Source organism: Penicillium samsonianum (genome assembly GCF_028829775.1).
Source record: "Penicillium samsonianum strain IBT 33392 chromosome Unknown utg000005l_segment0_segment0, whole genome shotgun sequence".
Lineage (NCBI taxonomy): Eukaryota > Fungi > Ascomycota > Eurotiomycetes > Eurotiales > Aspergillaceae > Penicillium > Penicillium samsonianum.
The window spans coordinates 441,868-467,019 of record NW_026643263.1 but is presented as its reverse complement, the minus strand read 5'-3'; the positions used below and the strand labels follow the sequence as shown (position 1 = coordinate 467,019).

At 49.1% G+C, this 25,152-nt stretch overlaps 8 protein-coding genes across 8 annotated transcripts; 3 read left to right on the top strand and 5 right to left on the bottom strand.

Moving 5' to 3' along the window:
• Positions 1-2,320: 2,320 nt before the first annotated feature.
• N7471_009077 (glycoside hydrolase family 43 protein) lies at positions 2,321-3,414 on the top strand (the record flags this gene model as incomplete). Its single annotated transcript, XM_057281796.1, has 2 exons — positions 2,321-2,644; positions 2,740-3,414. 2 exons carry the CDS (start codon positions 2,321-2,323, stop codon positions 3,412-3,414), a joined length of 999 nt encoding a protein of 332 aa, XP_057132679.1.
• Positions 3,415-3,834: 420 nt separating this feature from the next.
• On the bottom strand, positions 3,835-5,676 carry N7471_009076 (BCS1 and AAA domain-containing protein; the record flags this gene model as incomplete). Its single annotated transcript, XM_057281795.1, has 1 exon — positions 3,835-5,676. The coding sequence occupies one exon, from the start codon at positions 5,674-5,676 to the stop codon at positions 3,835-3,837; it is 1,842 nt and encodes a 613-aa protein (XP_057132678.1).
• A 1,298-nt stretch (positions 5,677-6,974) lies between these two features.
• On the top strand, positions 6,975-7,859 carry N7471_009075 (uncharacterized protein; the record flags this gene model as incomplete). Its single annotated transcript, XM_057281794.1, has 1 exon — positions 6,975-7,859. One exon carries the CDS (start codon positions 6,975-6,977, stop codon positions 7,857-7,859), a length of 885 nt encoding a protein of 294 aa, XP_057132677.1.
• A 1,123-nt stretch (positions 7,860-8,982) lies between these two features.
• N7471_009074 (uncharacterized protein) lies at positions 8,983-9,771 on the bottom strand (the record flags this gene model as incomplete). The annotated part of the gene is made up of 1 exon (XM_057281793.1): positions 8,983-9,771. The coding sequence occupies one exon, from the start codon at positions 9,769-9,771 to the stop codon at positions 8,983-8,985; it is 789 nt and encodes a 262-aa protein (XP_057132676.1).
• Positions 9,772-11,677: 1,906 nt separating this feature from the next.
• On the bottom strand, positions 11,678-13,279 carry N7471_009073 (uncharacterized protein; the record flags this gene model as incomplete). The annotated part of the gene is made up of 4 exons (XM_057281792.1): positions 11,678-11,718; positions 11,802-12,639; positions 12,702-12,920; positions 12,971-13,279. The coding sequence occupies 4 exons, from the start codon at positions 13,277-13,279 to the stop codon at positions 11,678-11,680; spliced, it is 1,407 nt and encodes a 468-aa protein (XP_057132675.1).
• A 482-nt stretch (positions 13,280-13,761) lies between these two features.
• On the bottom strand, positions 13,762-15,973 carry N7471_009072 (nucleotide pyrophosphatase/phosphodiesterase family protein; the record flags this gene model as incomplete). Its single annotated transcript, XM_057281791.1, has 3 exons — positions 13,762-14,162; positions 14,217-15,483; positions 15,539-15,973. The coding sequence occupies 3 exons, from the start codon at positions 15,971-15,973 to the stop codon at positions 13,762-13,764; spliced, it is 2,103 nt and encodes a 700-aa protein (XP_057132674.1).
• Positions 15,974-18,353: 2,380 nt separating this feature from the next.
• N7471_009071 (uncharacterized protein) lies at positions 18,354-18,980 on the top strand (the record flags this gene model as incomplete). The annotated part of the gene is made up of 1 exon (XM_057281790.1): positions 18,354-18,980. The coding sequence occupies one exon, from the start codon at positions 18,354-18,356 to the stop codon at positions 18,978-18,980; it is 627 nt and encodes a 208-aa protein (XP_057132673.1).
• A 1,017-nt stretch (positions 18,981-19,997) lies between these two features.
• N7471_009070 (uncharacterized protein) lies at positions 19,998-24,327 on the bottom strand (the record flags this gene model as incomplete). The annotated part of the gene is given in 2 exon segments (XM_057281789.1): positions 19,998-21,328; positions 21,345-24,327. The coding sequence occupies 2 exon segments, from the start codon at positions 24,325-24,327 to the stop codon at positions 19,998-20,000; spliced, it is 4,314 nt and encodes a 1,437-aa protein (XP_057132672.1).
• Between the last annotated feature and the right edge of the window lie 825 nt (positions 24,328-25,152).

Sequence of the window (25,152 nt, the reverse complement as noted above, 5' to 3'; positions counted from 1 at the left end):
CAGCGAGGAATCTGATTTTATTGGGTATTGCACCCGGATCAGCAAGTCAGAGCGTGTTGGACCACCTTCAGGGGGCTATAGGGTCCACAATACCAAAATGGGACTTGGATTTGTGCAGATATCCTCTCTTTTGATCCGCTTGGTTTAGTAAATGAGTACTAGGAGCAACATCGGCGGGGGAATACAACCTCAGGCTATTCGAAGCAGAACGAAGTGTGGATATAACTTGCTACCAATAAAACTGCAATCTACTAATATGTCACGACCTTGATAGGCTTAAGAGGACACAATTCTAGGTCAACTCTTAGCAAAACCTTGAAACCGGATGATGTGCAAGCGGTGTTTCTCAAGGACTGTGGAGTTCCAAAGCAGAACACATTCCCTTATTCTAGTCACACTGTCCTCGCTTTCGTATTTCATATCTCACACTCTTACCACAAGTGTCCGAAGACATTTCTCTCCCGCATATTCTGTCACTGTATCGTGAAAACCCGGGATCTTAGTATCACCCTCACTATCCCTATCCGGTTTCCGATGCCGATCATGGAAACTAGTCGACGCAGGGCCCCCCGGTGACATCATAACAGAAGTGGAAAGTCCTCACCGACTGGTTGCACCCCTCATGGCCATCTCAGCCGCCAAAATGCGGGGTAGAAAGGAGAACGGAACAAGCTTGATGTTGTGTCCCTTGACTTTGCCAATGAGAGGGGTCATTTTTCGATTTGAGGTTGATGGTTGCAGTCCGGAAATGGTAAACGATCGGTCGATCGGATGCACTTTGCTAAGAGATTTTAAGTCGCTATATTATAGTTGCTTCTATTTTCTTTAGTTGAGTTCACAACATGTCGGGGAGATTCCATTCTGAAATAGTCTTTTCATTGAGATTTCTTTCTTCTACAGTCTGACATTTGTGGACTATAAGTTCAGATCATACAAATAAATCCGTGTTGTATGGCTATAGGACAGGCCATGTGTCCCCCGATATGACCACACGAGTGCCAACACATGAAAACCATGTGCCTCGTGTGACCCAACTTAGCCCCCTGGGGCCTGTGGCTTATTCTCTATTCTCCCGGCCTATCATTGTGGAGAAACATATACCCGCTAGGGGTAAATTGTCTGAGGTATCATGTCTGGGCTGTATGTTTCCGGATTGTTATCTCGTCTTGAGGTCGCGCTATCGCTTGTCTCGCCCTTGCATCATCCCCTTTCTGGTCTTTTCTTTCCCCATAATAAAATTCACAAATTCATGGCACACTGGTCATATGGCTAGAGTTTTGAAGATTTGACCTTGATCGACGACCATAAGCCCCAGTCCAAAATACCTTGCCGCATCTGGCCGAGCTTGGCGATTTGATCCACATATTCCAGTCCCCGGTCACCCCCACATGAAGATTAACTCCATCCCGTAGAAGATCTTCCGGCCTAATATCTACGCTTTATCATGACTTTACAACACAACTGAACCCGGGCTGACTTCAACGGTGGGTCTAATACATATTGCATGCAGCCATATTGGCTAGTTTACTGGTCCCAGACCAAGTCCAGCAACGTGGATACGCATGGCATTCGCCCAGTTATCTTTGAGTTATCAAGGGATACCCGGTCCTTTTCGGAATCAGAACAACAAAACAATGTTCCAAGGCTAAATAAGCCCAATATCCTTTGTGCCCTCGCGAACCAATATCCTCGAAGGCGAGGGGTTTGAATGAAAATTATGTTTCCAAGGTTCTTGTTAAAGTCTCAGGTTGCTTCATCTTGCCTTTTTGTTGTTTCTTTTGTTTTCGCTCCTTTTCATGGTCCCCTAGGTATGCACCCATTCTTTCATTTGCAAGCCATCAAGACGCCTCCCACCTCCCTCCCGAGGTCGATACATTTTAGCTTTTGAGTACTCTATAGCGCAGCCCCATAATTGGGCTCCACTAAAAAAGAAGTAAATTAAAAGAAAAAAACATCACGAAGCGCCAGCACAAGCTCGCGCATGAGTGGATGGCCGAAATTACTCTTCGCCGACACCCGATGCCACCTGATGGATCTCCATATCAGGCGTTGCGGCTGTTACTTTTCTTTCGCTGGCTTTCACCTCCATTTTTCGGAGTAATTAAGCCCCCCTCGGAGCCAAGCAGATGCCCAGCATGTGGCCTTACTTCCGTTCTCTTGGTACCCTGAATCCAATGCGGACCTTGTTCCCCTACATTCGGACAATAGCGGTCAAATCTACATATAAGAAGGACATTCCTCCCCTGCTTTGGTTAATGTAGATCTACATGATAAGCGCCTTCATTCCTTCAGCCTTCCTTCTTCTGATCATTTGTCCAATATGCGGTCTTCTTTCATAAAATCTACTTCCACATGGGCTCTACTAACCCTATCCCTTCTTCCCGCGGTCCTGGGCTCTCCTTTATTCGAAAAACGAGCAAAGGGTCCCTGGCTGGGCCTGAACACCAACTTCCCAGATCCCAGCTTCATGAAAGCCGCTGATAACAAATGGTACGCATTCGGCACCAACGGTAACGGGAAGCGGGTCCAAGTCGCCGTCTCCGACGACTTCAACACATGGACACTTCTCGATGTCGAAGCCCTCCCCACATTATCAACATGGGAAACTGAGAACGATCACTGGGCACCAGATGTTGTGATGAGAGTAAGTTTTCTCGGCTTCCGAAAAAAAAAAAAAAGAAAACAAACATTGAACCAATCTTACCCTATCACCAAAACAAATAACTAATTACTTCCCAGGACGACGGAAAGTACGTTATGTATTACTCCGGCGAAGCAAAATCAGACCTCAGACACCACTGCGTCGGCACAGCCGTAGCAGACTATCCAGCAGGACCCTACGTCCCAAGCAACACGCCTCTATCATGCCGGCTTGATCGGGGCGGGTCAATTGACCCAGCAGGCTTCAAAGACAAAGACGGCAGCCGCTACGTGGTCTTCAAAGTCGACGGTAACAGCATCGGCAACGGCGGAGACTGCAACAACGGTGTCGAGCCGCTTGTTTCCACGCCGATCTTGCTGCAGAAGGTTGGCGCCGATGGTATCACGCCCATCGGGGATGCGGTGCAGATCCTCGATCGCAATACTGCTGATGGTGATGGCCCGCTTGTTGAGGCGCCGAACCTTATTCTCCATGGTGATACGTACTTTCTGTTTTATTCTACTCATTGCTTTACCGACCCTGCTTATGATGTGCGCTATGCTACGGCGGAGAGTATTACGGGTCCGTATACTAAGACCAATGTTCCTATGATTAATTCTGCGAATACGGGGCTTATTTCGCCTGGTGGGGGAAATGTTTGTGGTTGTGGAGATCGGATGTTGTTCCATGGGTTCTGTACTCAGGAGAGGACTAGTAGATGTATGTATGTGGCCGATGTGATTATTGATGGGAAGACGGCATCGATTGCTTGAGGGATTTGGTGTGTTTGTTTCTTTCTTTTGGGTCGATTTGATTATTTGTACTGCAGCTTTGGCTTTGCGTCGGACTTTGATGAAGTCTGGTCGCTTTGGATGATATATACCCCGGGTTTTGAAGATTGCATGTGACATGTGAGAGCAATGATATACTATTTTGCGAGTTCAAAAGTGTAAATACTTCTTGGATTGTATAGAGCATAATACGATGTTGTTCCTTGATCCAAAGAACTATAGGAAAAAATGTCATTTGAAAAGTCGAGTGAGAAAAGCACACACACTAGGTACAGCAAATTTTGGTCAATCTTCGGGGATGTAACATTCTGATCTGTACATAAATGTACTAGAATTATATTATTTAGAGATGAAATTCGGTGTATCGTATCGTCGTATCGTTCTAGGCATGCCCGCATGCACCTAAGCTTTATCCTTTTCCTCTCCCTCGGCCTTAGCCTCTTCCTCAGTCTCTCCCGGTCCCTCACTAGCACGCTTCTTATCCCGGGACGTTTGCACCCACTCCGCTGCACCCTGAATTGCCACCTCGGGTGTCTCCTTGTGATTGAGAAGATATCCCTGGATCTCCGCAGCTGTAAATTCGCCACTCGGAACAACAGCAGCAAACTCAGACGCCAAGTCTGAGATGCGGGATCGGAGGAATACAAGACCCTGCAGGTCTTCTTCCTTGCCCTTTTCCACCCCTCCGTTACTCTCCTCGGAGTTTTGGACAATCTTGCCGTTTGTCTTGGCAGTATTAGCAACAATGGTGGCTGTCGGAAACTTGACTGAACCATTGCTACCATTGCTGTGTGTTGTTGGGGCTCCACTACGGGAAATGTCGTTGGCCTTCGTCCCATAGATCGAGGTGAAGAGCTCCTTGATGTCTGCTTCGCTTGTGCACCCGAAAGCGATCTTCATGTCCACACGGCCAGGACGGAGGAGAGCCGGATCAAGCTTCTCGACGTGATTGGTAGTCATAATGAGGATGCGGCCCTCACTGGCGGCAACACCATCAATAACGTTCAGAAGTCCTGAAAGCGTAATTCCGCCTTTCTTCGTCTTCTCTGTGGCGGCTGCACTACCCGCTTCGGCGCTGCCGTCCTTCGGGGTGGCATCATTCACGGGGGTATCTGGAGTGGATGTAGATGTAGATCCAGCGGTCCGAGCCTTTGTAATACCTGCTGAGTCGATATCTTCAAGTAGGATAATGCATCGACGTGGTAGTTCCGAGAACAGTAACGACAAACTCTCCTCGTCCAAAGCTGTGGAATTCAAGTCAAGCAAGTAGAGCTTCAATCCAAGGATTCCGGCCGCTGCAAAGCACAGACTCGTCTTGCCAGTCCCCGGAGGACCGTGTAGAAGGTATCCACGCCGATACGGGATTCCACGGTTGGTGTACCAGCGCCGGGTACGGGGGTGCAGGTATTCCTTGATATCATCAAGGAAGTCTTGCTTTTGATCTTGGTCAAGAATAACGGTCGAAAGAGGACGCGGTAAGCGGGCCATACACCGATACCAATTGAAAGATTGGCCAGCGGCAATCCGCGAGCCGCGATAGATTACCGTGCGGTTCCTGTCACGCTCGACATACGCCTGCTGTGCCTCGGCTAGTAGTGTTTTCAAAATCGCAGGATTCCGACCGAGACACGATAGGTAGATCCGCTCGTTGTTCATTACATACCACATACCGCCGTCCCGGTGTTCGCGCTCGAGCATGAGAGGGCGGTTCTTGTACCAGAAGTAATGGGAGCCTTCCGAGGGAGTAAATTGCATCTTCTTGTACTTGTCCCGGGTGGTGACCTTGGCCCAGTACGAATCGAAGGAATCATTACTCTTGCCGTTGACAGTCTCATCCTCGTTGTCCTCGTCGTCTTCGAGGTCCTCTTCGTCGGTTTCATCTTCATTGTTCCAGTAACTGTTGGTTTTGAGACCAGCGACGAATCGATTTGTATTTTTCATATGCGGCTGGCGTGAGATCCAGAACATCAGATATTGGAATATCTCATCATCCAGGCGAATCTCGGCTCTTGACACAAATAACTCATTGAAGTGCGCCCAAATGACGAACAAAGCGTATCGAGCAGTCGCGCCAAAGACAGCGAGGCTGACTAGGATTTGCAGGTAGGCGCTGACATCAAAATTGAGATAGGACATCAACATGCGTGATATGAAGCCATAGCCGGGGACTAGGACCTCCAACATGGCCGTGTCCGTCGTGGACAACGGCCCCGTTGTGGTGGGGATGGTTTGGTTGGAATTCATGATCGAAAGACCTCAAAATCCCAAAATTCTTTCGATCGGAGTTCCAGGTAATAGGATAGGAGGGAAAGGGAGAAGAACCCTGAATAGCAAAATCAAAGCATAGTGCAGTCTTTTATAGGCCCGGGGAACTTACCTGAAGAGCCTCATGTGTTGGGCTGTCCCGCTCGGACACAGGAACGCGCTGAGCTGAGCCTGAGGTGCACCTGACACGCCTCGACTATGCGTACTTTGCCTCACAGGATTCATCGGGTTTGATTGGATTGGATGGAATTGGATTCAGTTGGGCTCTGCCTAGATGCGTCTGCCTGGACCTGACTCATTATTCCCTGCAGGTTGCTGCGCGGTGCCACACCTTCCACGTCATGGCCCAAGATCAACCAAAAGAGTCCCCAATGTTAAAGCGCTACATCCGCATCACATAAATATGAAAACCATGAAAAAATAAAAAGTGCAAAAAAAAAAGAAATCTCTCCCTCGGGGAATCGAACCCCGGTCTCCCGCGCTTATCGGTATTAATGACAAGCGGAAATCATCACCACTAGACCAAGGAAGATGCGATGGCTGAGTTACTGCTCGGCCACTTGGTTGGTTGATGGAAATACTTGGCCATCTGGGTTATATAAGCCAACGCTATAACCTCTTCTATAATCGAACAACACAACCCTAATTTGAAAACCATCTAGTTACAGCATACACCCCTCAACAAGTTCATAAAATGTGCATTCATTTTCTTATTTCTTACTTTATTCATGTTTCTGTTCATATTTTTGCCTTATTGTAATCGCAACTACGTGTTTACCTATCGCAGCCATATCGATATATATTCTTTAGTTCGAAGTCCATTCGTCACATCAACCTCACTTTCTTCGTATCTACCGGCCATATACCTTCAAAGCCCACTTGGTCCCGCCAGAGAAAGTGATCATTGATATAAATCTGGCAAAAATATTCAAACGCGGCGGGTTATAGTATCACACTGCACAATGGGACTTTGATTGCCTATTTGGGCTGTTTGGGGTTTTCACCTGGCATGAAAGCAAACAAGTATATATATGAATCTGCCACGGAGTATACTATGCCCTTCACTTCATCCTCCATCACTATCTGTTATCACTTCCCAAGCCACCCATCTGACGCAGTTGTCACTCAACCACTCTCTTTCTTCATCTTCATTTTCTCTTTGTTAATACCTAACCCTTGTGAGTTAGCTAGCCATGACAATCGTCACCTATCCCAGTTTATTAAAGAAACCAGCCAGAACAGAAACAATCCTAACTATGAAAAACAGACGTCCCAAAATGTCCTTGAATAAGGATTCTCCTCAGCCCATGCCTAGTACGAAAGCTCCCAAGCGCAGCTTCGAAGAGATGTTCGGCACAAATGATTGTGCAATTGACGCAGATGATTGTGGAATTGACTTCACCGAGAAGCTCCCTGACATCACCACGTTCCTGTCTACGCCTGAGCCAACGGATAAACTAGTGCAGACTTACAGGAAGCTGGAGAAACTGGTTGAACTTGTCACAGAAGGCAAGAGCCTGGCCATCCACACTAACTACGCAAAGGCTCCACAGAAAGAGCTCGACCCAATCCCCGAGGCAATGAAAAGAATGCTCTCAATCGAGATCGAGCAGTACAACGCCTGGCTTGCCGGTGCCGTTATGCCCACCGTCGACTGGAAAAACAGCCACAAAACGGTTATGCTGTCCAAGGACGAGAAAGCTCACTTTCAGCAGCAAGTTCGTGCGATCCGAGAAATTTACCAGAACCCGCGCATCTCTCGCACAAACGCACACTGGTTCATTTCTAACCTTCGATATGTGCTCCCTCTTATTGAGGCAGTCGCGATAGTGCGGCTTGTGCGGCAGGAGTATGTCCGCGACGAAGAGGATCCCACCGAGATGGAACTCGCGGAGCAAGAAGGTCTCACCAAGATGGAGCTCGCAGAATTGGAAACAGCCCGCGGTATAATCGGGGTTACCACGGATATCCTGCAGAAGAGAGAACGCCGGGTGGAATTGGATCCTACCCTGCAGGAGAAACACCTGGCACTGGAATGGGTGATGGACTTGACCCGCGAAGCCTGTGGGATTATCCAGTTCCGTGTCAGCACAATTCATGAGAAGGCTTTGCGATACAAGGAGAGGAACAAGGGTATGGGTGTTGCCAGAGCTAAGGAATAGTTGGATGTCGGCTCGTACCTTGGGGGCTAGGTCCGTTGTTCCTGTGTTCTGTCACTGTCTTTCGATTCCACCTGCTCTGTGACTCTGGGATTTTCTCATGATGGACAAACCCCATGAACAAAAGGCTAAATGATTGTGACGCACTGAAGAAAACTGGGGGATCGACCAAGCGGACGTTCTCAGGAGGTAGGATCATGTTCCCGTCTTTGTCATAATCGATAATATCGTGGTATTCCTGCACTTCGTGCCATAAATTATCGACGGGAATCCATAATACAGAGGTCGACGAGTGCCGTGTGTAGCGCTTAAATAGCGGCTCAGTTGGCTAACGCCCGCAGGCCAAACAGATCCTAATTTTTCAACCTAGATCTCTTACACTACATAATGAGGAACTTGCCTGTAGTGGTTGTAGTATCTAGGTACCGATAGGTGTATAGGTCAGAAAACTCCTTCTCCCCCGACTGCAATGCATCAGTCTTCGCTAACGACCAAGAGATGCCACAGTGTACGGCTATCAGTTTCCAACCATCCTTCTAGCTATAACACCAAGAATAATTTTGGTAGTTAACATACACCCACAAGGTGTTCTCGAATCTAGTTGGCTCTAGCCATTTAATTATCTTTAGAAAGAGAATCTTGTTAAACCATATGGTTACAACGGCCCTCAGGTTTAGAAGGACTTTAAAGAGGGTAGAGATCATTGGTCTTCGATTTCTCTTGTTTAGTTTTCCTTTGTAGAATGGAAGTGCTTAGCATTGTTGTTATATACCTTGATCCTCACTTTGTACTCGACAGTCACTCATTTGACGGTTCTGTGCACGCTTGAGCTGTTTGAATTGGTTCATGCAGCCGGTAGTTCTTTGCGAAGAGCCCATCCCCAATCTGGGTCGCGTCTGATAATCCTGTAGCTTGCTCGAGCGAAGAGAAAGGCAAGAATCCCTTTGCCAAGCTCGTAAATTTGTAGCATAGAACTAGAGCGGATTTGGGAGTGCGAATGAGAGCGTGAGGGTACAGAACAAGGAGAATGACCCGTGTGGGTGCGGTATTAAGAGGGGAAGAGGTGGGAAGGTAGATGAAAGGTTGAGTGAAGGTTAAATGGGATAACCACAGGACAGATGATCGTCTACTGGATAGAGAGATTCCAAAAGATATCATCCAACATCTCAGGCTCCTCAGCCCCTCCATATCCTCCCTGGGCTTGAATGGCGTCCACATGGTCCTGGATGACCTCACAGGCCAGGCGAATTCTGGCCGCCAGTCGGTCCACCTTGCGTTGTTCCTCGCTCATACGCCGTTCAGCAAGGGTGTTTATGGCAACACTAACGATGCCGCGTGCTGTATTCACTTCCGCCAGCCCCATATCGGTGCGGTTACGTTGATCATCCACATATTTCTGTTGCGTAGCCTGAACCTTGGCAACTGCATCAACAAGAGGCATCGCATATGGAAAGTGAGTCATGAACCAAGATGCGTTTCTCGGGGTAATTCGAGGGTCCCGGTAAATCTCTCTGATGGCACGTAATTGCTCATCGAACCGACCGACTCCTGGGCCCCGTAGAATCATGTAGAGCCCCCGGCTTTGGGTCCAGTCAATAGTGGGCATGATAGCACCACGAATGTGGGCCTCGCACTGGACGGTCTCGAGGACGGTCATGGTTTTCTTTACCTCGGTAATAGCATCGCGCGGAGGCTTTGCGTGATTTGTGTGAATGGCAAGGCTCTTGCCTTCTCTGACTAGGGCAGCTAGTCTATCCACTTTCTTGTAGGTTTCCAACAGTGTGTCCGTTGGGTCGGGTGTAGATAGAAAGATCGCAGTGGTAGGAAGGTTCTCGGCAAAGTCAATATCAAGATCACAATTGTCTGCGTCGAGGATCTCCTGGAAGCTGCGCTTCCGGGCCATCGTATTCGGCATGGCCTAAGAGATATCCCGACCTAAGACTTCTGGACCTCTGACTGTCATCGTCAGCATTGTTTTGGTCCCAAATGATTGTTTATGAATGAGGACGGGTGACGCTTGTCGTAGCTGACTCACAAGGCTGGGTATGATGAAAGAGAAACTAAAAAATAGAATTAAAGGAGAAGTGGAAATGGAGAAGGAGATAAAGAAAGGCCACTGCGTCGGAGGAGTGGCGTTTGATGGAAGAAGGGATCGAGATGACGGATAGAGATGAAAGATGAAGTGAAGGATGAAGTGAAGGATAAGTGACTGCCAACTTAGATGTTTGCATTGGCTCTATCAATTCTTGGGCTGCTTTTTGTCTCTGCCTTATATGTAGTCTATAGCCTCTTCCCCTCAATATAATAATCTATACTCTCCCTTTGGATACAGTGAAAATTTACACACAAATCAAATATCATAATTATATCAGTGCTGATCGAACCAAGACCACCACGAGCATAACACTCGTCCTACAACACACTATAGTAGGATCCAACCCCACTCTTCCAACAATTATATGAGGCGTTCTTTTTGAGCTTGGATAAATGAGCTCATATTGCAAAGATACTGCCGCCATGAGCAACTTGGTTACGTTTCAAGGCTTTTATATAGTTTGAGCGAGATTCAGACCACTGGTCCAGGATGGAAGCACGTATTACAAAAATATGCTGGGTCAAGAATCTTTCGTGCTTTTCGAGGACAGTTTGGGTGGCTTCAATTTCCTCTTTGAGAGCCTTAACACCACCCATGAGCTCTTCCAGGCTTTCAAGGGGTGTAGGGTCTGTCCGACAGGCTGGTCAACGGGAGTTTTATCAGTTATCGGCAAAATATCACATATTCCCATAAAGAGTGTCTTACATCGCGATCAATTCCTAGTGGGAAAGAATGTCTGAGCTGAGGAAGAACCCATCCTAGGCAGAATAGTGCCGAGACTTTTTAATATCGCTGTCGGGAAGAGTGTTAATAATGTAGTGTCTATTTCACATCGTCTCCGTTCCTCTAACATGCTCACAGGGAATACATGCGGAGCCTCGAGGACGAGGACAGGGGTTTCAAATCATAACCCTACCCGGCCATATCTTTGGCGGAGGCTGTTGCGAGATGTAGTTTGCTATATAAATGATTAGCCCTGTCTTTATATGCCTCTGACCATTTCCATATCGACCCTACTAGATGGTCTCGTTCCCTCTGGTCATGGTATCGGATCCTGGCATCATAAGGTTTGATGCGGTGGACAATCGGTTGCCAAACTAACGGTGCTCGGGTTGTTATCTATACTTTTATCAGCATTGGGAACTATATACAGTTAAGCCTTTAAAAGGCAGCATCCCAGAGTTTGATTGTGTGGTTAACACATGCAGATGCCAGCAATTTACCATCGGGCGAGAATGCCACGGAATACACCCAGTTAGAATGGCCTTTAAGCGTCCTGTGTATATCACCCGTGATGGTATTCCAGATGACTGTGTTGTCCTTCGATCCAGATGCCACGAATGTACTATCAGGTGAGAACGCCACGGAGGTGACGATAGAAGAATCACTCTTAAGCGTTTTATGTATAGCGCCCGTGGTAGTATTCCAGAGTTTGACTGTGTTGTCCCTCGATCCAGATGCCACCAATTTACCATCTGGTGAGAATGCCACGGATATGACGGTATTTGAATGGCCCGGGATCGTTTTGTATATAGCGCCCGTAATAGTATTCCAGAGCTTGACTGTGTTGTCCCTCGATCCAGATGCCACCAATTTACCATCGGGTGAGAATGCCACGGAATACACCCAGTTAGAATGGCCTTTAAGCGTTCTGTGTATATCGCCCGTGATGGTATTCCAGAGTTTGATTGTGTGGTCCCTCGATCCAGATGCCACCCATTTACCATCAGGTGAGAATGCCACGGAAGTCACGGTATTTGAATGGCCCTGGATCGTTTTGTATATAGCGCCCGTAATAGTATTCCAGAGTTTGATTGTGTTGTCCCTCGATCCAGATGCCACCAATTTACCATCGGGTGAGAATGCCACGGATATGACGGTATTTGAATGGCCCGGGATCGTTTTGTATATAGCGCCCGTAATAGTATTCCAGAGCTTGACTGTGTTGTCCCTCGATCCAGATGCCACCCATTTACCATCGGGTGAGAATGCCACGGAAGTCACCCATGAAGAATGGCCCTTAAGCGTTCTAGAAAGCATCATGCTGACAGCTGTGGCACTTTTCTGTTGCACTGGCTGAAACTTTACAATTTCGTTGCTAGAAGTCTGGAGAGATGATGTCCCCAATTCCTCTGTTCTCCTCGGACTGAAGGTTTCGAATGCCTCTGGAGATTTGAAGGTGTTCCATGACGCAAATTCTTCTGTCATTGAGTCAAGCGATGATGTAGTATGTGCCTCTTTATACGCAAGTGTAGCTGAGTTGCGATTGTAGGGTAATGACTGATCAATCCACCTGTGGTGTAACGCATCTTTGGCTGACAGTCTGCCTGCCGGCGTAGGATCCATAAGACACAAGACAAACTCAACTCCAGCTTGACTGACCTCGTTGGCCAAAAGTTGATTGGAAGGGAAAATGTCAGGCGTTTGGACATAGGTGAAGAGCAATCCTGGATGCTTGAATGTGGGTTGTTTCGTCAAAATTTGGAACATAACCTCTCCAGCTGCCCAAATGTCAACGGCATATGGACTGTCGCTTTGGGTGAATTCATAAAGCTCGGGAGCAATATATCCGGGGGTGCCCTTCATGGTTGTTGATTTTCCAAGGTCATCTTCGATACGTTTGCTGATCCCAAAGTCCGCAATCTTTACCCACCAATCATCTGGTGGACAGGATTTCAAGAGGATATTCTAAATAGGATTAGAACTACCGATCGGTTGACGTAATTGGTTCCATTATATAACCAACTTACATTGGGTTTCAAGTCACGATGTGCAAATCCATTGTCGTGCATCAAATAAAGGCCCTCAAGAATTTGGGACATGATGCCCTGCGCCTCAAATTCCGGCAGCGGCTGCTTCTGGTCGTGCAGATAACCTTGTAGATCCCCTAGCTGAAGATATTCCATTGCAATAAATAAGCTGGCTTCGGTCTGGTACCACCCAAAAGACTTGACAAAACATCGCTCGTGCTGCTGATCTGTCAGTGGCTTTCATTACGTTGACTAGCTGGAAGACAAGCCTTTGGATGTGAGAACTTCGCAATAGCCTCGAGCTCACGGCCGTAGTCTATCTGCCGGCGCACCTCCATCTGCTTTGTTGCACGGACGACATGGCCACGATTCTTTCCTTTTGTGCATCTCTCCAGCCACACTTCTCCAAACCCACCATCGCCAATTTTCTTCTCCCGTTCCCAGTGTTCTGATTTTTTGATTGGCCGCTGGGAAAGGGATTCCTGTTCGTAGTAGGTATGCACCGTCTCGTGTTTGTTACCAGGCAGGAAATGAGTCTCAAGCTTAGAATCCAGAACCCAGTCGGGAACTCTCGACATCTGGAAAGAAGCGAGGAAAGAAGCGAAGATATATCGAGCGAATGACGTATTTGAGGGTTTGTGGTTGGATGTACAAAGCAGTGGAACCATGAAATAACATTGAATGACTTTGGAGATCCCTCGAGTCTTACGAGTAGGGGAGGTTAGGAATAGTGATGAGGGGTTTCTGCGGTAATCGTGCCAAGCGCCTAACACTATCTGGGCACCTTGCATCGACATCCCTAGTCGCTACATTAGCGCGTGAATTTGCAGTTCCATACCAAGAACTACAGGCAGGACCTCTAACGCCACGGAAAGTTGAAAAGGTTGCAGATGATGAGATGGCCAGAGCCAACAGGATTGTATAACACGTCATGGGTGTAATGTTAACTGAGCCAACATGTCATCTCGAGAAAATAAAGAGCATTTAAACATTACAAACGTGAAATGGGTATAGGTATCTATCGAAATGGAAAGCCAAATGAACAAAATTGAGCAAAATATCAACTCTCAGACTCCGGGTGTTTGCCCTGAACAGCATCGGCGACACCACCAGCCCAGTTCTTCAGGTCGTCGAATTTGTGCCAAAGTGTACCCCACCACGTCGAGCCCTTTTCATCATCACTTTGATGGTCTGTGGCGGGTGGTGCCTCAGCTGCTGGTGTGGGTTTCGGTGCTGGCTGTGCTGGTTTTGGTTGTGGGGGTGACGGCTGCGGGGATGCTGGTGGCGGGGGTCCTGCTGTTGCTGAAGGTTGAGCCGGGGGATCAGAAGGCGTGTCCAAGACCGGTGTGTTCTCATCCGAGTGGAGGCCGACTGGCTTCAGCGGGAGTCGTAGTGTGCCATTGCCTGGAAGGGGGTCGACGCCTAGAGAGTCACAGACAATGTTATATACCTCGGTGTTTTCTATACAAATTCGTTAGGTCGAACACCAATCCATGCGTTGGAGTAGGTACTTACGGAAAACTTCCAACCGGCTGTTTGGCTTATGCGGGAAGGCTGGGCCCCGCGCAATAAAGATTGCACGCATCAATGGATGTTCATGGTCGTATCCGTGAATGCCCCGAGGGTGGTATTCCTCCCCTGTATTCAAAGCCTTTTTGACATCGAACTCTGACCGATTAACGATAGCCCACCCCGTCTTAGGGATGACCCACAACGGCGCAATGCGTTCGTTGTTCGAGAAGTGATACCGTTCAGGCATTGTCTCCCGCGTGTAGAATTCAAAAGCATGCTCATAATCCGGAGCTACCTTCTCCAATTGGTTCCGTAGGGTCTTCAGATCCTCAGGACGCTTGGGGCGTAGACCAGCAGATGGCCACCCGTCAATATGTTCAATCAGATTATAATCAATCAGATCGTCCAACTGAATCAGCCTTTCTGTAGAGGTCGTGGCCATGCCGTGGTCTGAGACAACCACGATGTTAACCACCTCGGTGAGATTGCGTTGCTCAAGACCAGTCATAATGTTGCTAACCATGCTATCCGCTTCGGAAATCGTCTTTCGAATCTCAGTGCTATTAGGGCCAAATTTATGCCCGTCCCGGTCGACGTCGGGGACGTAAGCGACGATAAACTGCGGCCGCTCAGGTGCAATCTGCGATTCATCCTCAAGACCTGGGAGATCCAAAAACTCAAGGATCCGATCCACCTTGCGAGACAAGACTTCCGTCCCGTTGTATTTGTCCAAAAAGCTCGGCTCCATGTCGCCAATGTGCGCCTCTGACCCCGGCCACATGTGGATGGCGGTCTTCACACGCTGCTTTTCTGCTGTCACCCAGAGCGGTTCTGCCATCCACCACTTGGGTTGCATGCTGACAGTTGGATGGGTATAGTAGAATTCCTCCTCCATTTTCGGGTCCCAAAATGTGTTGCCTACAATCCCATGACTCTCGGGGTAGAGTCCAGTCATAAGTGTGAAGTGGTTTGGGAAGGTGACGCTTGGGAAGCTGGGATTCATGTATTGTGGGGAAACGCCATTAGCAACGAGGGAGTTCAGCGCAGGAGTCAGGCCACGGTCAAGGAAGTCGGCGCGGAAACCGTCGAGCGAGATGACGATGGTGGTTGGCGCAAAGAGAGCCGTGCCGTTGGAGAGTAAGGGTAGAGGGTGTGCTCGTGAAGCTCGGAAACCGCTGGAGGCTTTATACGCCCCGAGGAGCAGGATGGCGAAGAGAATGGCGACCAAAACAATTATAAACAGGATTTTTCGCCAGGAAGGCCGTGGAGGCTAAGCGGCGGACGTGTTAGCAGGGGATGTAGAAACCAGCCAAGGTACGTCTTACCGGCTCATATGTGTATTCGTTTTCCCCGTCCAAATCCAATGATGATCCGCTCAAAAGGGAGGCATTATCGTCACCAATTCCCTCTTCCATCTCATACATCAGCTCGCCGTCTTCACTGACTCTCTCACGACGTGACCCCCTCCGCTGTCGCCGCTCCTTTTTCGTCTTTCCGATCTTCACACTGCTGCCATTTGGGCTGAAAATCCTCCGCAAACCCTGTCCAGTGCCACGGCGGATCAGAAGATTCTCGAGCTCCTCTTCATCCTCTAACACTGCCCGGTCGTGCTCTGCGATTTCCAAGGTGCTGCGATTTTGATCGAGGAGGGCGTCATCGTCGGAATCGGAGTCCTGCTCGGAGGGCGACCGCAACGAAGATGCATCGTTGTCGTAATGGGCAGGTGAAAGAAGGGAAGAAGTAGGGTCTGGGCGGCGCATTGCTAGCCTGATGAAGACATGGAAAACAAGTTGAGATGGAGAAAGGGAGATCGGTGGATTGCCAAGACCCGGCAATCAATTGCGATTGCGATAAGCCCGATCTATGAGAATTGTTAAGTCCATGTTGTTTATTTTGGTTATTTTGACAATTGCATAATTAGAATGAGATGCCTAGGTAGTTTTAGAAGTCGAAGAGATACATTAAACTCAATGTATCTAGTTGGAGCTATAATCCTTTGCCCAGGTGTTGTTCGCGGGGTTGTGTACAGCTTGCCTATTACGGCTCAATAGTCGTTCGCAATTATACACACCCCGTAAGTGACAATATTTAATAATAAGCGCTTTAGTGTGAAATATCTTATGCCAAGAGTATATTTTGAAAGCAACAATCGTGAACTTTTTATCGCGTACAAAGCAAGCGAGGTATTGGTGGTGCTGTCTTCTCACAAGCCTGATCAACCCCCCAGCTAAAAAGTACATAGTTTCTACATCTTCATCACGAACTATATATAGTCTATATGAGAGCATTAAAAAATACTTGAGAGTTTAATAAGCTCGGGAATGGTTTATACTCTTTCAATTGGCTAGTACATCATCGTCTCTCATACTCTATACGAAGCATGTTCTGGTATCTAGAAGCACTAAGTAAGAGTGGGACATTCCCATTTCCTGATTGTCAAATTATGGTAAGTCTTCATGCTCTCAATTAAGTCCACCGGAAAAGTCCTCAAGAACAGGTTTGCAGTCCTGTACAAAGATGGCGTAAATTTGGGTTACAAGTTATTGTTGTTTCCAAGTCCATTCTTTCCAAGTCCATTCTTGAAAATTGCCGGGTAGTAGACACATGTTCCTTTAGACTTGAAGACGGTTTGCTACTCCACACAAGTTCTTTCTTACAACAGAGAATGCAATTTGAAACGAATTCAATATTGAGACAATCGAACCCGGGATCCACGAGAAATATCTCCCTATGTTACTCAATAACCGGGATCAACTTTCTCACTTTTCCACTCCCCTTTATTGGACCCTGCAAACAAAGCTTGTGGGGATACCATCAGTTCTGGAGGAACACACACATTCCACAGCCAGAGCGTGTAGCCGCATTCCTCAGATTGGTCGGAAATGTCAAAGATCAGAGATTATGGACTTGACGTGAACGCCGTTGACGTTTTCTGAACACAGAGAAGCGCGGGATTATAATCGACAGATGCTTGAGCATACCCAAGTGGAATCTCTGATGGTAGTTAAGCTGCGTTGATGCAAACTCATTAGATCCCGGATGCAGTTTCCGGGAAATCGACCGGGCGATCAGCCCTACACAGGGAGCGGCCTTGAGGATTTTCGGTGTGCTGATAACTGCTGATGACTCCTACAGTGCTATTACAGAAGGAACACAGCAGATTATTCTCAAATATTTTTTGTGACTGATTATAGAGACCAAGTGCGCTCCACTGGATATAAAGGGCCATTCACCTTTCTTACAGCTCAAGTAAGCAGTGAGCGTCAAGATCCAACAGTAATTACGTGGAGTGTTACGGGCAGCTGTCCACTACCCCATGGGCTCCTCTTTCCGGGTACTCTGCGCATCCAGAGAGCTAAAGAGGCTCTCCACCCATTGTCTCCCAAGACTCCATTCCATCCCTTCAGACAACGTGTCTTCGGCGTATAACCATGAAAGCAGGTCACTAACAAAGAAAATCCACTTTAACACTCATTGTGACAGCTCTGAAGTGGATCGCGGTGGAATTCCACGTTGGTGGGGTGTTCGGTGTGGATGGCCGCTTGCAAGAGCATCACCTTCCTAATTGGGACGCAATATCACGTGACCATGCCCAACCGAGCCGGGTCTCCACCGTTCGCACGAACACCAAGTTTGGAAGATCATGACGATATCGGAGTCGGGCTCAACCGATCGTACCAGGGTTCCAATGTGGGGTCTTGATCCGAGCAGTGTGACATTCGCCCCGGATGCGGAAATTGCCAAATCTTGTTTCCACTTTACCAAGGGTCACATCGAGGGCAGAGAGGAACATCGAGGGCAAGAGGAACACCGAGAGGCACATATTCTAATTTGAAAATTTTTCCTTCTAATAGTTAATGTCATCACCAATTAACCTTAATGAATCTGTAGGCCGGATTTGGACCACTCGACAGATCTATAAGAATGCCGTCCTCTTCGCCTCAAAACCCTGCTCGATTTCCATCCCAATCGCATCAGCATTATCACCTTAGGTAGGTAAGTCCTGAAGCTACCCAATACCTGCTGGTACTAGCACACAGTCTCAAGAACATATCCTAACTCCAATCCCAGCTTCGTCATTCGTTAAGACAGCAAGCCACATCTCACTTCTTAATCCAATCGCTTTTCTTTCCAATAAAAATGCACTTCACTGCCCCCTCCATCGCCTTGCTGGCTCTCGCAGCCGGTGTCCAGGCCGCTGGCGCCAAACAGCAAGAGCCCCCCGTCGTCAGCTTAAAGAGCATTGGCAAGCACCAAGCTACCGGTATGACTGGTACCGCTGTTCAGACTGGTACCGCTGTCCAGACTGGTACTCACCCCATCGTCACCGGCACCCCCAACAACGGTACCAGTACCCAAACTGGCAACCAGCCCATCGGCACTGGTACTGGCATCGTCGGTAGCTCAACCATTCCTGTCACCGTCCCTACCCAGTCTACCGGCGCTACTCCCTCCGGTGGAGCTGGTGGCGTCGGCGGTGGTGCTGGCGGCGTTGGCGGCGCTAATCCCTCCGGTGGTGCCGGTGGCGTTGGCGGTGGTGCTGGCGGTGTTGGCGGCGCTACTCCCTCCGGTGGTGCTGGTGGCGTTGGCGGTGGTGCTGGCGGCGCTGGCGGTGCTGCCGGCTCCCACGCTGCCTCCGGCGCATCCCCCAGCTCGACCGGTTTCACCCCCTCCAGCCCTGGTTCCAAGGTCACCGCACCCCAGGTTGGAGCCGTTGGCGCTGTTATTGGCAGCATTGTCTACGGTGCCGTTATGCTGCTTGCATAAACGTCTCGCAGTTACTTGATGTTCGCGCAGCTTTCTCTTAATGCCGGTGTTTTGTTTTGTTGATTTTGATTGCTGGCTATCTCTTTGTTTCTTTCTGATATCTGATCTTGGAACTGGCTAGTGGCTAGAGACCTTAATTCATATAGAGGGTGGACTGGGATTTCCAGAGGCGTTGGAAGATATGATGATTGGAATTTTCGTTTTTTGGAGTTTATTAGTTATTTGGTATAATATGGGTACTTTAATTCTAATTCAAAAGGAATGTTTTATGAATAATACCTCAATGAATTTGAATACATGAAAATGTCAAGATGAGCTGGATATAGTATCAACTAGCTACGATCCTACATCCTACTGTACCTCCCACGTACTTCATAAAAATAAAACTCAGATAGTCATAGACCAAAGTCTAATCCCCCAGTGGCAAAAATGTAACCCGAGTCATACACCTAATAATAGAAGACCAATACCCAGAAAGCCACGCAGTGGAGACGTGCCTGCAGGGTCGGGTGGCGGACGTCTGCTAGCCGTTTACCAAACTATTGACTTGACTTTAGGGTTTGAATATATAGATGATGACTTGATTAAGGTTTCATATTGACTTCTGCGTCCTTGATGCAACGTGAGCTTTGCTTCCAAGGTTCGTGGGGCTGTGGAAGTTATCCATGGTTCCAGGGTTATTATTTTCTTCATATTACGAGATATCAATAGATCCTGCAGTGGTTGTAGGTAGGTGCGCTGGATTATAAGCAATCCGAAATTCGAAATGTAACAACGATTTTGAATTTTAGACTGACAAGATACATAGTGCTATAAAAATGAAATGTATACATAAACTCTTTTATGAGCTTCGTCATCCTTCGCAAGAAAATGAAGCAGAAAGCCCACCCCCAAACACCAGAAGAAAACGCAATGCAACGCACATAAACAAGACGTAAAGAAAAAGAAAAATCATAAATGCCACCCTTCTAAACATAAACACCATCCATGCAACCCAGTCCAGTTTCTGTCTCGTCTCTACACACTCGAAATCCAATTCGTCCACTGACACCCACACCCGCCAGACCCACCATCAACACCGCCATCCTCCTGAGTCGTAGCATTCTTCGTGTCACCAAGACCCTTAAAAAGCCCCGCAGCGGGATTAACAAGCTCACCGCCAACAGCGCGGTCCTCGAGCTGGAGCTGCACAGCCGTGATATTGTAATGCCCGTCATCTTCGAGCGGGTAGCAGTAGACCATTTTCTTTTTCTCGGCGCCACCGTGGCGGTCAACCGTTATTGTTACCGGGTATGGGAATGAGCCTGGGCGCGAGAAGTCTGTTGCGGAGGAGGAGGATGTAGAGTCGTTTGTTGATGTTGGTGTTGCGGATGAGGAGGTGGTGGTGCTTGTTGCTGTGTCGTTGGATTTTGGGAGGAGGTGGCGGCCGATTTTGTCGGGTTGGGTCCAGATTTGGATTAGCAGACGTGTTTGGGACCATGTGCAGCGGTAGTGTGCGTTCGCTTTTGAGGTTCCGCCGTTTGTGTCGGCGGGCGAGGATTTTGATTGCGAGGTTAGGAAGATGGATTTGTCGAAGTAGCTGTAGAAACCGTAGTGCTCGGTTGCGAGGCCGCGGTTGTACAGGCGGATTGGTTGGGATGAAGGGAGAGGATAGAGCATTGCTGCGGATGGGGTTCCGTCTGCGTTTTCTTCTGGCGCCGGGATTATCGAGGAGATGTTGGGGTATGCGGTGCCGTTAGAGGTGTCTGAGCGGCGGTAGATGCTTGCCGAAGAGAGGGAGACTGGTGAGAGGATGGACATGTAGAAGGGTGTTTCTTCGCCAGCGTAGGGTGCGGTGTTGTTGTCTGTGTATTGGCCGAGGAAGCTCTGCTCTGTATCTCTTGGGGCTGCGGGCGATGAGTTGAAAAGGTCGTCACTCCTGATACGTAGTTTCGAGCCAACTGCTGTGCTGTTATCGTATGTGCCATTGCGGAAGCGGATGGAAACACGGAAATTGGGCTGGTTCGCATTGTATGGCCCATTGGCATCCTGCTGGTCCTTGGGCAAAGCACAACTCCACATCGAAGAAGGAGTGATGCAAGTCGATTTTTCAAGCTGTGGCTGCGTCCCAGCAAGTGTTGCAATTCCAGTCGGCATAGGCGGATAGCCTGTGAGGTTCAGCCATTGCGATTGAACGGGAGTCTCGTCCCCTTTCCTTGTCAGTGTGATCGCAAGAATGGTGGCTAGGATCACGATGATGAAAAAGAAAACGCAGATCACGAAATACCATCTGCGTCGAGTACGACCCTCGCGTCCTGGACGTCCGCTCTTCTTGCTAAATGGACCCCGGCCACGCCAGAGATTGCAAACTCTTCGGCCAGTGACTTCTTCCTTTTCCGAGTCTGCGGCGTCGGGTCTCATGAGGTCCTATCGCGCCGCTTGGGTTGACACTCGAAACTCCAGCTGTAGGATCGTGATCGTAATGTGGCTGGGTATCATAACGAGGAGGAAGAGCAGGATCTCGAGGAAATTGCGTATACACAGGAGCCGGTGCCTGCATATCCGACATTGGGATCGAGCCAGGTCCACCAGCAGCGCGCTGGAAACCCGGAGAAATAGGCTCAGAAGGTTGTAAATGTCCTTGGGGTGCAAGGTCAGAGCCCTGAGGTAGTCCCCGTTCTGCTTGTGGCTCTTCAGATCCAGGTTGCCGATTCTGAGTCATGGATTCTTGGGATTGCTCTTGTTGATGCTGAACCTCCGATCCAGTGGGCTGGGTTTGTGGCAGAGGCGGCACAGGCGGTGCATTTGAATGAGGATGTGCGGTGAGACCAAATGGCCACCCAGAGCCAGATTCCCGTCCTTGGATCACAAGCGGCCCTTGAGGCTGGGTTGCATGGCCATAAGTTGCCTGTCGTGCATGCGATGCTTGAGGCGGCCCTTGTGTACCAGGAAGTTCCTGTGGATGTCCTTGTTGTGCATATGCCCATTCGAACCCGGAGACGTGTGCTTGGGTAGCTGGCTGTTGAACCTGGGGTTGCTCTTGTGGCTGTCCTCGCTTTCCCCATGGCCATTCTGATCTTGGCGTTGCCACTTGAGGGGCTGGCTGAGGTACTGGCGGTTCCGATATTTCTCGTGAGAGCTCCTGCTGTTGCGGTTGTTGCATTATCGGCTCCATTGGCTGTGCAGCGTTGGGAGCGAGGACGGGCACATATTGCACTGTCGGCTGCAAAGGCTGTACCTGAGGCTGCGGCGGAGGCGAAGTGTAATGGAAATTAGTCACCGGGGGCGAGACATTAGTGATTATCTGCGGAGCTGGAGCGGGAGTTGGCTCAGGCATAGGAATATGAGCTGGTACAGGGGCAGGTTCAGAGGGTTCCCAAACCTGTCTATCAGCTACCTCCACAGGCGGCGCAACAACAGGAACTGGAACAGGAACTGGAACAGGAACTGGAACAGGAACTGGAACAGGAACAGGAGGCGAAGCAGCACGCTGAGACCGAGATTCAGAAACACCACCCCTAGCACCATGCGCCGGCACCGAACCCTTCTCATCGTCATCAACAACAGACGAATCCCACGAATGAGAACTGAACTCCGACGCGGGTGACAGCACCTGCACCTCCTTCGCGCGAACAGCATACCCAGCCGGAATGGTCTCCGCCGTTGTCTCGGGACGGGGCGAGTCGATATCAATAAGCAGCCCCGCATTCTTAGTCGACGTCAACGGAACTGGGGCCTGGTTTTCATTTTCGCGCATCTTTTCAAGACCAGATACTCCGGGCTCCTCAACGGCAACAAGCGCCAGCCCCCGATTCCCATCTGCGGTCGTGCTTATGGCTCCTGCTGGCACAGCGATGGGGTTGGCAGGCGTTATCGAGCAAACGTGGTTAACGCACTCGAAGTAGGGCGTCTTACTGAATAGCTCGTGCGCACAGGCTTGGTAGTACTCAGCTGCTTCACCTTGGATTGTCTGGTTATTGCTGAACATGAAGGACATGGTATTTTGTCTACTTGAGACGTTGGAGACGTATGCGGGTGGCGGGGATTGATGGCGTTCGGGATCTTGCTGGTACTGGTCTTGGTCTTGTTCGAATGATCGGGATATCTCAAATGCCTTCTCGCCTATCGGTGCTGCGGTCTCTGGTGTATCTGGCGAGAAGCAGGAGATCTCTTTCTCGCGCTGTATCCATTCTTTTCGCCCGTTGGGGCGGGTTGTCGTTGTTGTTGACGGGGTGGATGGTGACTCTTGTGGGAAGGATGGGCTGAAGGGGGATTTTATGGATCGGCTCAGCAGTGGGGAGAGGAGGTATGTCCACCAGCCTTGGGAATGGGGTCTGTCTGCTTCTGCTTGGGTGTTGACGCTGAGACGGCCCTGTTGCTGGGCCTTTGGGGTTAGGCGCACTGTTTCTGGCGTCCGGGGTGGACTGTCGTCTTCCCAGATTGAGGCTGTTGACAGGGCGCGCGCGTTTCTTTCTACGCCCAGTGTGTTCTGGAATGCGGTCTCTGGGGCGGGAGTTTTGGTAGCAGCTGAGTGCTGTGCGGGAATGGCTGGCACGGGTGGCACGTCTGTTTCGTATTGCCAGAGACGGGGTGTTGGCTGCGAGTAGATACTTGATGTTGCTCTTGGTCGGAGCATCTCAGTGCTGGAGTTCGAGTGTGCGTTCCATGGTGCTGCTGGAGTGACGATAATCGATGGTGTGAGCGGCGTGCCTGCGCTGTCGAGCTCCTGTGATCTTTCCACTGACTCACTGCGAGGCACAGTGAGTCCGATCATGACATGGCGATCCGAGGGCGAAATTGCATGCTCGTGTCTATCGTGGAACGGATCTTCATCTCTGGCGGTAAGAAACGAGGCTGCAGTTCCATTCTGGCCGTGGTTCTGACCCTGTACCGTCTCAGGTAACCGCTGAAAGCCTCTCGAAACCCTCTTCTTGAAGGTATCCTTCGATTTCTGAGCCGAGCGTTCCTTCTCTCGTACTTTCGAGAGGAGCTTCAGATCATTCAGATCGACGAACGGCGCAGCCGCATTTGTTTCTGCAGGGATGGACTGTTTCCTCGGCGCCGGCGCTAAGGTGAAATCCGTAACGAGGTTCAGACCAACTGGCTTCCCGACGCTTTTACGTCTCTTGGTGATGCGGATACCTAGTCTCGAGGCTTCGCGGGCGGAAATGGGTGAGCGATTCCCATCTTTCGCGGTCTTCGCCCCGAGCTTTTGTCGCGTTGCCTTGGATAGAAATGCAAAGGGTCGGTCTCGTTCTTCCTGATCTTCCGAGGAGCATGAGGGACTTGAGATTTCTTCGCTGATCGGCGATGATAATGGGAAGTTTGGTACTGGGACCTGGAGGTCTTGGGGTTTTCGTTTGAGCATGATGTATGATGTTTCAATAGACTGTAGACTGTCGAGATGTTAGTCTGCAGAAACGAGAGGATTCGATGTCTTCCTACCATGTGTCAGGAAAGCATGAAAGAACGAAAGTGCAGGGAAGCGAAACAAAGAGGGCGTCTATTAATATTATAGCGAGCGAAACAATGGGAAAGGCAACAATACACAATAGCCCTGAATAGAGTCGATTGAGTCCAATGCAAAACAAAAGAAAGACAAAAAGACAAAGAAAATAAGAAAAGCCCCGAGATTTAAGTCCACAAGCTCTATTTCTACATTTCTGCTCTGCATCATCACAGTGCAGCAGAGTCCAGCCCGGTCACTCTACAGGACAAAGCTCGAGCTATAAACAAACCAGCCAATAATCATCGTCGCTGGTGAATTTCTGCAGCGATCCCAGACAACCCGCTGCAGCTAGCTCCGTGCGGCTTCTTCAAGGTCCGTCATTGGACGACTGGCAGAGAGATCACCAGGGGAAGGAGAAATGAAGGTGATGGATTGGATGCAGATGTCAGACTGAGGCCGGTCACTACGCGCCGGGCCGGGGGGCGGGCGCTTCGAGGGGCCAATTAGTGGAGAGACAGAAATAGATCGGGAGATTATAATATATCATGTTACTTATTTAAAGCAGGATCTGGGTTTCTGAAAACAAGTTGTTTTCGTGCTGTTTCTATTCTCTGGTCCATGGTCTATGAGGTCTATCTCATCCCATGTATGTGCGTTCATACTCCACACTATATCGCCTATAGGAAAGATTTTGAAGAGTGAACATGAATATCCATATTCCAGCTATTTCAGCTATTCCATATT